Source organism: Pantherophis guttatus, chromosome 2 (genome assembly GCF_059756535.1).
Source record: "Pantherophis guttatus breed Tessera chromosome 2, ASM5975653v1, whole genome shotgun sequence".
In the NCBI taxonomy this organism is placed as follows: Eukaryota; Metazoa; Chordata; class Lepidosauria; order Squamata; family Colubridae; genus Pantherophis; species Pantherophis guttatus.
The window spans coordinates 122,147,786-122,161,953 of NC_142064.1; the positions used below are offsets into that span (position 1 = coordinate 122,147,786).

The 14,168-nt window shown below is 41.7% G+C and overlaps 1 protein-coding gene across 3 annotated transcripts in view; it reads right to left on the bottom strand.

The window, feature by feature from the left end:
* The window catches only part of ELK1 (ETS transcription factor ELK1), a 28,744-nt gene extending 17,535 nt beyond the window's left edge, over positions 1-11,209 (bottom strand). The window contains exons 1-4 of one of the 3 annotated variants that reach the window (XM_034433961.3): positions 9,916-11,180; positions 8,510-8,539; positions 5,621-5,829; positions 3,270-3,698 (exon numbers count right to left, since the gene is read on the bottom strand). In XM_034433961.3, coding sequence (XP_034289852.1) covers positions 3,270-3,698; positions 5,621-5,827 — 636 coding nt within the window. In that variant the 5' untranslated portion in view covers positions 5,828-5,829; positions 8,510-8,539; positions 9,916-11,180. Of the gene's footprint in view, positions 1-3,269; positions 3,699-5,620; positions 6,001-8,509; positions 8,540-9,915 lie in introns of those variants that run through there. The other 2 variants (XM_034433960.3, XM_087888705.1) reach the window with 2 other exon arrangements.
* Between the last annotated feature and the right edge of the window lie 2,959 nt (positions 11,210-14,168).

Consider the following 14,168-nt stretch of genomic DNA (forward strand, 5'->3'; position numbering starts at 1 on the left):
AATCTACATGAAGCTGGGAAAAGGCCCAAAGCGAGAAAGGGACTCTGGCTTCAGTCATTAGATTATTCCAGGGAATTTATCGTAGGCAAGTTGAGCTAGAAATACTGCATGCAATTACTTCTATTTTGAATCTCTGCTTTTTAAGTGTAATTTATTACTTCTGTTACGTATTGTCTAATGCAAACTCAGTGTCTTTTGTCTTCTGAGAGACTGGAACTCCTTTATAATAGAATTGGTTCTATATAGGAGCAGGCCAGCATTATCTCTAGTTAGCCAAATCTTTCTATTTTTTTTATGGGAGATCCCTTTAAAATGCTATCTGAGATTCAGCAGCTTTTTTAAAATTAGCTTTGCCTTTGAATATTTTGCTTCTGACTATTTAAAGGCAAAAATATTTTTTACATTCTCCCTTTTGTTTTTAAATAAGGTTTTATTTTATTTGCCTCTTGTGAGATTGATCTAGCTCCCCAAAAGGGGAGAGGGAAGAATGGGCTATTTTCAAGGGTGAAATGCTCCCGGTTCGGACCAGATCGCCCAATCTGGTAGCGATGGAGGCGGGTGGTTCGGAGAACCGGTAGCAAAAATCCCTGTCCCCCTCCTCATGCCCAGCTGAGCCGGGCGATCATCAGAGGCTGTTTTTTTACTTTTAAAAGCATTTTTTCTACAACCGCTTCGGCCAAAAAAATGCTTTTAAAAATAATAAAAAAAAGCCTCTGATGATCGCAGGGCTCAGCTGGGATCGTCAGAGGCTTTTAAAAGCATTTTTTCTACAACCTCTTTAAGTTAAAAAAAAAAGTTGGCCAGGCCCACCCAGTCACATTACCATCACCACCACCAAGCCACGCCCACAGAATCAGTAGTAACAAATTTTACATTTCGCCACTGGCTATTTTCCATAATCAAACAAACCTCAATACTACATGGACAGAAGATGGTGCTATAGAATTTATCTTATTTATTTATTTATCTCTCTGTTTTCTTCATTTTAAATTACCAGAAAGTGACAGAAGGGGTAAAAAGCTTATCCTGCTTGTATGCCAATATTAGTGGAGAAGATGTTAGGGAAAGCATTCCCAGCAAGAATTACCAAACTGCATACCAAAGCAGAAGGTGGAGCTAGGGTGTGTAGACCCAGAAGGGGAGAAGAGTTGAGACTGCCAATCTTTCATCTTGCAGGCTTAGTCCTGCTGTCACAAACATATAATAATTAAAGGCACAAAGATAAAACCAGAAACAAAATGGCAACCCAAACCCCAATAGTATACAGGTAGTCCTTGACTTACAACCACAATTGAGTGTTGCTAACGGAGAAATTTGTTAAGTGAATTTAACCATTTTATGACTTTTCTTGCCACATTTGTTAAGTGAATCACTGCAGTTGTTAAATTAATAACCCAGTTGATAAGTGAATCTAGTTTCCCCATTGACTTTGCTTGTCAGAAGGCTGCAAAAGGTGATCACATGACCCTGGGACAATTCAACCATCATAAATGTTAAGTCGGTTGTCAAGCATTTGAATGTAAATCACGTGACCATGGAGATGCTGCAATGGCCATTAAATATGATAAATGGACGTAAGTCACTTTTTTCAGTGCCGTTTTAACTTCAAACAGTCACTAAATGAACTGTTGTAAGTCGAAGACTATCTGTATGTACAAGGCTCCCATGACTGCCAAACGTGTGCATTATATAGTTTAGTCAGCATTGCTGGCCCTAATAAAATCTCTTTCCTGCTGGAGATGGATATCCATTTCCAGACGCTGGTTCCTTCTCCTGCTGTTCTTTGCTAGCCTTATTCATTTTTCCGCCCTGACTAAAATATCAGTATTTTTCTTCACAAGGATGAAGGGGGGCAGGAGCTTTTAATTGCTTTGCCATTTCCTTGGGTGTTTTAATCCAATACATGTAGTCCTCGACTTACAACAGTTTGTTTAGTGGCCGTTGAAAGCAGGGGTGAAATCTAAAATGTGTTACTACCGGTTCTGTAGGCATGGCTTGGTGGTGGTGGGGGGTGTAATGTGACTGGGTGGGCATGGTCAACTTTTTTTTTTTACTTTTAAAAGCATTTTTTCTTGCAACCTTAAGAGGTTGTAGAAAAAATGCTTTTAAAAGCCTCTGATGATCCCAGCTGAGCCGCACGATTATCAGAGGCTTTTTTTTTTACTTTTAAAAGCATTTTTTTGGCCGAAGAGGTTGTAGAAAAAATGCTTTTAAAAGTAAAAAAACCAGCCTCTGATGATTGCGTGGGTCAGCTGGGGATGTGGGGGGGCGCAGGGATTTTTGCTACCGGTTCTCCGAACCACCCGCCGCCATCGCTACCGGATCGAGTGATCCGGTCCGAATTGGGAGCATTTCACCCCTGGTTCAAAGTCACAACGGCACTGAAAAAAATGATTTATGGCCGTTTTCCACACTTACGACCATTGCTGTCAGCTTTAGAAGCCATATTAGGCCGGAGGCTTCCATGCTGCCACCTTCTCATGTGTGGGAAAGTAGGAGGGGGGATTTAGTAGAGGGGTTGTCTTTAGACATAATAGCATTCTTCCTGTCAGTCAAGGTCAGGCCGATTCTGCATCTGGAGAAGGAATGATGTCTCAAGATGGGATGGATGGTGATTGGAGCATGTGATTGACTGAGGAGTGAGGGGATGGTTTTGGGGGTTTTGATTTACTGAGGGAAAACCCGGACCTCTCAGATTCGGGTTTTCCCAGATGTGCCAGTTTATCTATTCTAGTAAATAGAACTTTGAAAAATGCTTGCTTCAGAGTTTTTACTTGGAGTTGGGGTTTTTCTGGAATGCTGACAATTGCAGCATCCCCCCGTGGTCACATGATCAACATTCAGATGCTTGGTGACTGACTCATATTTATGATGATTGCAGGGTCCCATGGTCATGTGATTACCTTTGGTGACTTCCTGACAAGTGAAGACAACAGGGAAGTCAGATTCACTCCACGACTGTGGTACTAATTTAACAGTTGCAAAGATTCACTTAACAACTGTGGCAAGGAAGGTTGTAAAATGGGCAAAGCTCACTTAATACGTCTCACTTAGCAACATAAATTTTGGGCACTTCGATTGAGATCGTAAATTGAGGACGACCTGTTTAGAGAGAGAGCAAAGAAACAAAAAGTAACAACACTGCAAAGGATGAAGCAAATCCATCCAGGGTGTGATCTGCTGAGATCTTATTCAAAACCCCCTTAAAATCTGAAGCTAGCTCTAGTCTTCCCCTTCCAGCAATCTAGAAATCTCTTTTCATGACTCACCTGCAGGGACTCTTGAGAGTCCTCTGGTTCTTCAATGCTTATATGTAGTTGTGGGAGGTCCTCCACGGGGGCCATGGAAAAGGGGGCCATTGGCTCCGGAGCAGCAGCAAGAGGAGGCACCATAGGCAAGACCTCTGCCTCCTGGCGTGAGGGCCGTCCAACGGGTGAAGGGTTCTGTAGTGACTGAATGGTGAAAGTGGAGTACAGTCCGGAACGCATGTATTCATTTCGACTGCTACGTGGGGCACCTCCGCCTCCTCGTGGAGCTTTGGAGGTACCAAATGCTCCTTCACCCCCTTTGGCCTCACCTGGGACCTGCTCAGGTTTTTTGGTACCTGCCTCATCCTTCATGCCTTCCATACTCGAAAGTTCCGGGTAAGAGACAAACTTGTAGACAAATTTCTGACCACTGACTTTACGGATGATATTCTGGAATGGACAGAAAGGATGGCTGAATTAGAGCAGCAGAGACAAAGTAATACAGCTATGTTTTTCACAAGAGAACGTTCTATTGATAACGTTTTCTGGAAAGATATTTGAATTTAAAAATATAGTGTATTCTGAAATGAGCTAGACTGCAGTTGATACTTTCTGACTTGAAAAAATGTGAGTTATTTGCATAACTGTGTTTTATTCGGCTTTTGAGACAATTACAGATAAGGTGCACATCAGGGGTGGGTTATAAAAATGTTTACTACCAGTTCTATGAGCGTGTCTTATTTTGTGGGCGTGGCTTGGTGAGGGTAATGTGACTGGGTGGGCATGGCCAACTTTTTTTTTTTAACTTTTAAAAGCATTTTTTCTACAACCTTAAGAGATTGCAGGAAAAAATGCTTTTAGAAGCCTCTGATGACCAGGCAACTCAGCTGGGATTGCCAGAGGCTTTTAAAGGTTTTTTTTTTTTCTACAACCTCTTCGGCTAAAGAGGTTGTAGAAAAAATGCTCTTAAAAGCCTCTGACGATCCCAGCTGAGCCGGGCAATCATCAGAGGCTTTTTTTTTACTTTTAAAAGCATTTTTTCAGCTGAAGAGGTTGTAGAAAAAATGCTTTTAACAGTAAAAAAAAAAAAAAAGCCTCTGATGAGGTGGGCAGGGTAAGCGAGCGCCGACCGGGCCGGGGACCAGTTCGGGGGCGTGGCCAGCCAATGTTATTACCGGTTCTTCGAACTATTACAATTTTTTACTACTGGTTCTTGCGAACTGGTACGAACCGGGAGCAACCCACCACTGGTGCACATGTGTGTATCTGTTAAAGGAGAGTAGTTTTGAAACCTTCACACAATAATAATGTGTAGATGGATTACTATGTAGTAACCATGGGATTATCTTGTTCAATGAGTCTTACTTTAAAGTATGTAAGTATAGATTTACAGAAGCAGAGAATGAAGATACACGGGATACCAATCTTTTTTATAAAATCTGATATCAGGTAGCTAAAGGAGTAAGGAACTTGTAGCTCATATTAGCTGTTGCTGAATTTCCAGCATTTGATAATGACTGGCAATATCAATTAGAGCTACTGGTAGATTAGCAAAAACTGAGGGCCACCAGATGTTTATGGTGTTTCTTTCCATTTATATATTCCATAGATTCACAAAGTTGGAAGGAGCAGTTGAGGCCATCAGGATTTGCTCCTGTTTGATGCAGGAATCCTAATTTAGCATCCCAAGCTAAAGCCTAGCATCCGTTGGAACAAATACAAGAAAACACCACCCTTCTGTGTTAGTATTAATTCCACTGTCAAACTGCTCTTGCTATTCAGAAGCATTACCTAACCTTCAGTTGAATTCTGACTTCTATTGTATTTTATTTCCTGCATTCAGAATGACAGAGAATGGGTTTTGGCCTCATATATATATAAACCTCAATGGGCTTTCTTCCAAGGGGGAAAAAAATCAGGTCACTCTGCTCTGGAAAGTGGGATGCATATAACAAAACAGGTATATGTTAGTTGCTAGATGTTTCTAAATCTACTTTGTTTTCCTACAAATAATTTCTCTTTTCTTACCGAGACACAAACAATTTTCAGAGATTTCATACGACTTCAAGCTTATCTTTGCAGGCATAAGAACATACGCACACCCAAAAAAAGGGGGGGGGAGGAAAATAAACTTGGGCGTCTCAGAAGACAAATATAGACTTCTACTCTAGCATTTAATTCTTGCAGAGATTCTCAAAAGAAAGCCTGTGCTCCATCATTTACTCCTTCCCTATTGATCTGTAAGAAAAGTTCATCTACCCCAAATATTCTTTTAGGTTTTCACTGTGCTCTCCTTAATTAAGGCTGGGCTGAAATGGAAAGCAAAGCAGGAACTGGCAGATTCATCTTGAATTTACAAAGTGGTTTCTCACTTTGTCATAGTAGTAACGCAGGGCCCGGCTCAGCTTGTCATAATTCATGTTGGTCTTGTTCTTCCGCAGGCCCCAGAGTCGTGCAACCTCTTCTGCATCCACCAGCTTGAACTCCCCATCATTGGATGTCCATGCAATCAGATGCCCATTGCTCTGCTGTTCCAGCAATTGCAGAAGAAACTGCCACAGAGTGACTGAAGGATCCATGACTAAAGGGAAAAAGGAAGAGCAAAAGGACAGCCAATTCAGGGATACAGCTCGTTGAAGGGCACAGTCCTTGATAGGTAACAAGTAATGTTTGCAAATTAGAAGAATCCAGTAATGAGTGCTATGGCTGAGGTTGACTAGAAGATGTGGGTGATGGAGAACTTCATTCATAGAGAAAAAATAGTATTAAGGAAAAGATTGAGCTGAATCATTCTTTGACATACTTGCTTTCTACATGCAAGGAGATGTGGGTGAAGATGGGGTTCATTGCAAAGCAACCAGTTATTCTAGCCTCCCCAATCACTCACACATGTACTCTCACACACCCATGCTGAAGAGATAAAAGTTTTTTAAAAAGTGTAACCACTTGATTTGGCTAAAACCAGTTTGGTGAATACTTCCAGATGTGCTTTGTAAGGCTGTGCCCAGTCTATTGAGCTGGGAAGCGAAGAATAGCCTAGGATGGAAAAAAACACTCCACAAATACCATGAACATCAACTCTTTCGGCTGCTTGAGAGTCTTGATACATAATGTTTAAACAAGCTATTGCTTCATGGCTTTCCTCAAAGACGTTTGATTTTTATAGGGAGACTCTGGAGATAACAGTAATCTTTTGTCCAGGATCCACAGACTTAAAAGAACTGCAGTCCTCAACCTTCCTGGAGGGTGTTTCATCAGTTTTCAAACAACAGAATGGATTCTTTCTTTGGTCTATCGGCTACACAGGACTTTTGGGTGCTGGGTGAGAAATGTACTCAAATAATGAGCATGGCCCAAATTAAAGAAGTGGAACCAGAGCCAAAAATATATTTCTTTTCATATAATTAAATTTTAAATGCATGGGATTTACCCAGTTACTCCCTGTGTTTTTATTAATTTCCTTGTATGTCACCTCAAACCTACAGTTCAGCAGCAGTTTTTGAATTAGTTTTTGGGATAATGTGTAACTCTGGGAGCACTGATTGGAGATTATTGATGTAATAGCACACACAGTACTCAAATAACCAAAAGTGAGACCAAAGAGCACTGGCTATGGCGATGAAGTCACTCCCTTGCAGGCTTTAAATATAACTTCTATAGCTGTAAATGATTATTTGTGTGATGCTGTTCCTTTATCACTGGAAATTATACAAGCATCTCATGCAAAACCTTGATTATTATTATTTTTGCCATATATAATCGGGGGGGAAAAATCTCTATCATCGATTATGCATGCAGTATCATTTCATCAGGTTACTTCATCAAGGACTATGAAGATAATCCTAGATTATCCCAATCTTTAAAAATAATGCTACAACTTGTGCTGGGATATAACTATTAAAATAGAACAATGAGTAACAACAGAGTAGATACCATTCCATCCCTCAAAAGAACTATTATAATAGATGTTGCAGTACTACCCATAAACATATGTACACAACTGAGAATGGGTTAAAAACACAGTTTCACCTCACAAAATGTCTGGAACCTGAGTAATACTCAAACAAACAAGGCTCCCTCCCAAAATTAGCCATGGGAATTGTTCCAAATGCCCTGAAGCATTAATTAATTCATGGAGAGCCAGCAGTCCTATTCAACACCGCAAACACACAGTCATCCTTTACTTTAGATCCAGGTCATTCCTGAAGAGCATTTGGCATTTTTTTTCCTTTTTTTCCCTTTGGAAAGGCTTAAAATAACATATTGTCACCTGAACAAGACCTGATACATCCAAGGAGAAAAAGAATGTGATAGCAAGGTCCACCATCTTTTACAATGGGGTTGTTGAAGCCCATATCGAACCTCTGAGAAGCACGTCAGGAGCCCAAAAAGTAGGTGTGAACAGATGAAAATAGGTGTAAACAAGGACAAAAGCAACTTTTGTTTTGTATTTTATATAAATGCAAACTGAATTAAAATGTATTTAATTAAGGAAAATTCACTTCCCTGTAGTAAAATTTCCCTCTTCTCTCACATTTATTATTCTAATTTAATAGCAAGTTTTGGAAAGATCCCTGGGATATCCAAGACTATTAAGGGCCTAAACAACCTGTGGGCTGCTGGTTATATATTCTTGCTTTAGAATGCAACATTTTTTTTTTAAAAAAAGAGTTAATTCTAAATTTTCACAAACAAGCGAGAAGAGCTAAAGATTCATGCTTAAAGATTACTAAATTAGATGACTTAGTGCCAGTTTATGCAATGAGGGCTTAAGCCAAAGCTTCACAGAAAGGGTAAGTTTCAAGAAGGGATTTGAAGGAAGTGATGACACTCCATATAGATGTCTAGAAGGAATAAACAAGCAAGGAAAAGACAGTTGTCTAATTCCTGTAGTCTTTAGTTCTGTAATCACTTTTATTCTGTCAGTTATTTATTCTGATATTAAAAAATTACATACTAATAACTATCCATTTCAGCCATCAGGTACAATGAAGGATGAGTTGATCCTACAGTATATTTGAATGTTCCTGTCCTACACTGTATCTCATTCACACATAACCAAGGAAAATGTGTTGCAAAACAAGACAGTGTGAGGGAGAAAGAAAACAGAAGACTGTATGCAGAGAATATATACAAAGGATATAGCTACAGGTACATTGTAAGAAACAGATACTTAGCAGAAACATGTAAGTGGCTGTTTAATGGCATTTGCATATATATATCAGCTAGATTTTAAACCATTGTAATTCATGCTACCATACCTTAACGCCTCAAGCAGCCATCACTAATTTCTAAAATGGAAACACAGAGGTCAAAATTGCAGCTTCTGTTCTGAAAAGACATTCTTCAGCCCAAATGTACACTAAAGAGTTGAGGTATTCAGGGGGAACAAAATGCACACTACATATGCTTCAAGAGGTTTCAGGAGGCTGAATCTACCAGGGTGCTTCCTAAACCTAAATCCTGAACCACAACAGAGATAAACCCCATTCCTTTCTTAGCTACTGTAGTCTATTTCCTCTGTCATATGTATGCGTGGGATTTCTATGCAATATCATAATGAGAGACCTAGCCATCCATTTTTTTTTTTAAATAAAAGAATTAACTTGTGTTCACCCTTTTCATTTTCCCAAGAAGCACACAAAATACCCAGTTTGTTGTTTCTGATTTTGGAGGAAAAGTATACACCAGGTCGGAGAGAAGAGTCACACAGCATAAAGGCTTTTTCACCCACTCATTCTTCTCCTCCTGCTTCCTCTGCTCCACTTCTAAATGCCTATCTGAATTTGGCCTAAAGAAAGGATTTTAGGGCTGGATTTCATAAAAATCTCATCAAATGCTGTAATCCAGCAGTTAATGTAGTGAAGGCTGTAGGGAAAGCTGGGAAAGACTACAGGCCTTATCAGAAGAGATGGAGGAACAAGTAAATACTTAGAAGAGAGGTGGGAAAAGTCCAGAATTATTTTTGACATCTAATTGACATGGGTTTGATGGTAAGAGCATTTTGGTAATCTATACTTCATGGGATATTATTGTATTTTATGTTTGATGTCTTGGTCCAAACATGTCTTGTTTGTGTGTATATATACACACACAAAGAAACACATAACAGGTAGTATTTGAACAGGAGATCCTAATAAAAATAGCTAGTGGTAAGACTTGTAGGAAATCAATGGAATGAAAGTGCCACAAACAGGAGAGATATGGTACCCCATCTCTCCTTTCCAAGTGAAAACAAAATTATTTTAAGGTACTGAAGCATATGACAGAAATCTCCTCTTTGGCTGCTAGGAGTCCCCATCTCAAATGCCCAGCAAAGGGGACACAAAAAATAAATACACACAGTTCCACCCTGTTTGCACATCAATCCTGTCTCTCTTTTTCCCCAGATTTTAACAAGGATGGGTTCACAATAATCTGAAAATGACTTCAGACTCATTAGAGGGACAGGTGTGCCTTCTTTCTGTCACTTTCCAGTCATGGGAGTAGGAGGGAGATGGTATCACTTGCCCGAAATGCTGTGCCCATCTTTTCCCAGGCTGCCTAGCCCAAAACCTGCTGTCAACTGGGGGGAGGGATCGTTACCTTCTGGATCTCTAAGGTCTTAGACTTGGAGAAGAGGCATGGACAGAGGTCTCTCCTTCTCCCTCCATCGTCTACTACTCACCAGTGAGCATGGCGGCGCCCCCCAACCCAGATCCCGGCGGCTCCATGGGCTGGGTAGGGGGGCCCAGCTCTGCCGCCGGGGGGTGGGTAGCTTGCCAGTCCGCTTGCTGTTTCCCAGGCGAGAACGACCCGTCTTGATCCCCTAGTTCCCACTTTTCTTCTCAGTTCGTCCGCTGGCCCTGTTGCTCTTTCCCACCACCTCTGCTGGTCCCACTTGAGGTTGCCGACCGGTCTCAAGTTGAAGCTCTCTCCGCTGGGATGGATCGCCGTCGGGAGGGCTTGGCGAGGCGGGCTCTCTCGCGTGGGGAAGCGGCGAGTGTCCCCCGCAAGACCTTGACGTCGCCGGACCGCCTCGCCACTCGGCGTGGGTGCTCTGGGATGTGCTGGGGAGGGTGAATGGGGGAGAAGGTGCGGGGAGGGGGAGAGGGGGCGGATCCGCTCTTCTTCCTGCCTCTGACGAGCCGTGCAGGCCGCTGGTTGCAGCGCCGGGGATGCAGCGGTGACGGCGCCTGTCACATGGAGAGAAGGCGGAGCCGGCAGCGGCCCGGACGCCTCGTTCCGTCTCCTCTCTGCCCGGGGTTGCACGGTGTCCGCGGGTAGGAGCGCTCCAGGCAGAGTCCCGGGTCCGGTCCGAACCCCGCGGAAGACTGGCGTGAGCCCGATCCCTGCTGGAGCGAGGCGGGTGAAATCGAGCGCTTCTGGATCTCTGGCTCTGGATCTCTCTGCTCAGGTCGAGGCGGGAGATCTATTGAAACCAGGACGCCTGGGATCCTTTCCTAAAGCGCCGGTTTCGGAGAGCTGAGAATCCCAGGCTGGGCTGACCGCTCTGGACCGGCGGGCTGGAGACGGAGCCAGAACTTCCTGGGTTGAAGATGGAGTGAGCGGATCCGTGCGCTTCCGGGCTTCTCGACCTGTTGGATGCCAACTGCGGGAGGAGAGATTCCAGGGCATCATCTAGGCTTTGCTTTTGCACGAGGAAGTCCGCAGGGCTCTTGCAAATGCGGAGAGGGACGGGACTCCTTCAGCTGTGTTAGGACTAACATCCCCACCATTCCCAGACGCCATGAGGACACCTGTTTGGAGAAAGCTGGGCTGGAGTTAGTTCCCAGGCGTGAGATAGGCGGGGTGGGGGGGATGTCCACCTCTCCGCTTCTCCAGCCAAACATCCACCGCCCCCTCCGCCCACCTTGCGAGCGGGTAGATCTTGCCTTCGTGGCAGCCAGCCCACGACCTTCTCGCCCCCTTTGCCTGATCCTTACTTGCCCTTCGGTTACCACGGCAACGGAAAGCCACCATGACAGCAGAGGCAAGTGGGGGGGAGAAAGGTGGGTGGGAGAGAAATAAGATGCTGCCATGGTAACCTCTGGCCCCAGAAGGATAGGATCGTTCAAAAGGCTCCATGCCTTTCCTAAAGGAAAGTTTCCCAGGCCTAGACTGGCTTGGGAAATCGATTGAAGGAAGGGTGATGACCTTTGGCCAGTTAAGAGGCATCATTTTGTAAGATGACAGGGAAAACATTTTTGCTCTCCCCAAATGCCATCTGAATCAGAAGGTACAGCAAGGTCATAAGTTCATTTTTTGCAATTAGTCATAGGGAAGCTACTTATCACAGAAGCAGCTCCTCAGTACAGCACAGTGATTATAAAACAAATTTTGGGGTGCTTGTCAGGATTATTAAGGTAAAATATTTGAACTGCTTTAACCAGAGTTCAGTGAACTAAAATCTCATACTGATCTAACAAACAGAAAATCCTACTTTTCAATAGAAATTAAAGGAAGTTGCTGTCTTTGCTATGCCACTGAATTCAGTATGCATCCTAAATCTTAGTGATCTAGGCAGGCTTTCACTTTAGCAGTTTAATGCCATTGGTTTTATTTATATGTACAGCGTTTATTAGACATTCTTCAATAGAATTTCCAGAAGGGTTAGGTTAAAATAAAAAAAAAAAACATTAAAATGTTGACATAAATTTGCGTGCAAATGCAAACTGGCAAACATGATACATCAATTGGTTTTTATATCCTGTTTCAGAAAGTCATGGTTTAAAAAGGTTATCCAGCCAAGGATGTTACAAATTCTTATAAAATGATCAGAATAGTGTTTTGCATTCAAATATGAAGGTTGCACTGAAAAGACATTTTGCATCCAAAATGGTTGAATTTGAGAGATTTTGCATAACCTAAAACTAATTTATCACAAATTTCAGCATTTTTGGCTCTGGATTGCCATTTAAAGAATCATCTTCTAGTGGCTATCTTGGGAATTATCATTTGGTGTGTACTTGTGTTTGAAAAATCTTTCATCTAATCAACTTTTACAAACTTGGGACTCTATTCTGATTCCCCAACTATTAGAATTATTGCACCCTGTCCACGATTCCTAAGCATGGTAACTTCATTATGAGAATGTTGCTCCTGAAACTTTTTTACCTTTCCCTCCTTATCTGCATTTTTTTCTCATACATTTTGTCAGTCTCCCATTTCTCTTTCCCAGTTCCAGCCTTCCAGAATTCTGGCTTTGTTTGTCTTCTGGGCCTTGTACATATCTCATATACATTGATTGCTCAGAGAAGGAACATCAGACTTTGCAATAGGCTTGATGGAAATCCATGTTTTCCATTAAATGAAGAACTGAAAAGTCAACAATAGAGGCACAGACAAAACAAATTATTGCTCTATTATTATTGCAAGATAGCAAAATCAAGATCTGTTTGTTCCAGATTTTGGCCAAGAAAAAAATTCAGGAGTCTTAGGAGGGAAGTAGAACTAAGCTAGTACCCCTATTTATTTCTTCCATTGTAATGATATATGAGAATTACCTTGGGAGACAGGAGGAAAAGCTGCAGATTAGACAATCATCATGCAAATTGTAACTCAGTTCACAGAAGCAGGGGTGTGGAAAATGTTTCAGAAGAGACTGAAGGGAAACAGTAATAAGGATATAATAAATAATACTATAATATGATATACTGGTATACTAGAATTAATAGAAACTTGTTATTCTGTAACCATTAGGTTCCTGTAATACATATATAGCCTTTGTATTTGTATAACACACATATATTGTACCTTTATAGCTGTAACACAAATATGCCTTTGTATTTATATCACATATATTATGCCTTTATATTTGTATCTCCTGTAACGAACATATTCTGTTATTAGGCCTTTGTAATGTATCTGGTATTTGTCAAACGTATGTTCCTGTCATTTGATCTGAACCCAAATTAATCTTCTTCTCGTGCCATCCAAGAGCATGATACCTATCTCAGTTGGAACTGCAAACATCATCCAGGAGATAATTTACACTTCAGCCCTAACTTACACCTTTGATCTGTTCCCTGCAGCCAGGGGGCCAAATGAGCAATTTGGAGAACAAAGGAATGCTCAAGGAAGAGATAATGTTAATTGGGAGGCTTCTATTCCTTTGCAGGGCAACAAGGAATACTCAAACCTAAACTAGGAGGCCAGAATTGGATACTAAGATGATGTCTCTGAGGGAATAAAAAGGACACCATACCTTCCCCAAAGTGTGGCTATCTCCTCACATGCATTGTATCTATATGTTCTGGATACAGTCCCACCCAGTATTTTGTTTTTGGCCATAAATAAAATCTGCTTTTTTTTGCAAGCCTCGTCTTGAGTCTCTCTCTTTGGCATTCTGGGACTCAAGTATATTTTGGGGCTTTACAAGACCATGGTTTTCCGGAGAGTAAAAACAAAAAAGAGAAATAGTTTCAGATTTGCAAGAGTCTATTAATGTAACCTTAAATATAGAACTAGTATTCATTGCTGTGCTTCAGGGATTACGTGAAAGGGCTAACATCTAGCTTGTTGAGCAGCCCACATGCAAATGGTCAATGGGCCTTCCTACTGGCTCTCTTGAATTTAAGTAATGCATACCTCCCAACCCACCTATCACCTTAGCCACCATGTATCCACAGCTCTCCATCTTACTTACCTTTAACTAACAGTAACAGGCATGCAAGCTCCAGGTCTGTGCCTGGTTCACTGCACAATTGCAATACTTTGAATATCCCTCAGCAACAGAATTACATCAATCTACTGGGTTTATTCAGAGACTACATTTCAGCAAGTCAGCTAAATACTGAACAGGTGCATATGCACGTGTTAAGCTTGGAAATAAATTGTACTGTTTTAGATTTTGTTTTCTGAGTGTGGCTTAACATGTTGGGTAACCCAGCCTATTTGAACAATGCATGGTTTAATGTTGGTCAAATTGAGCTATGAAAA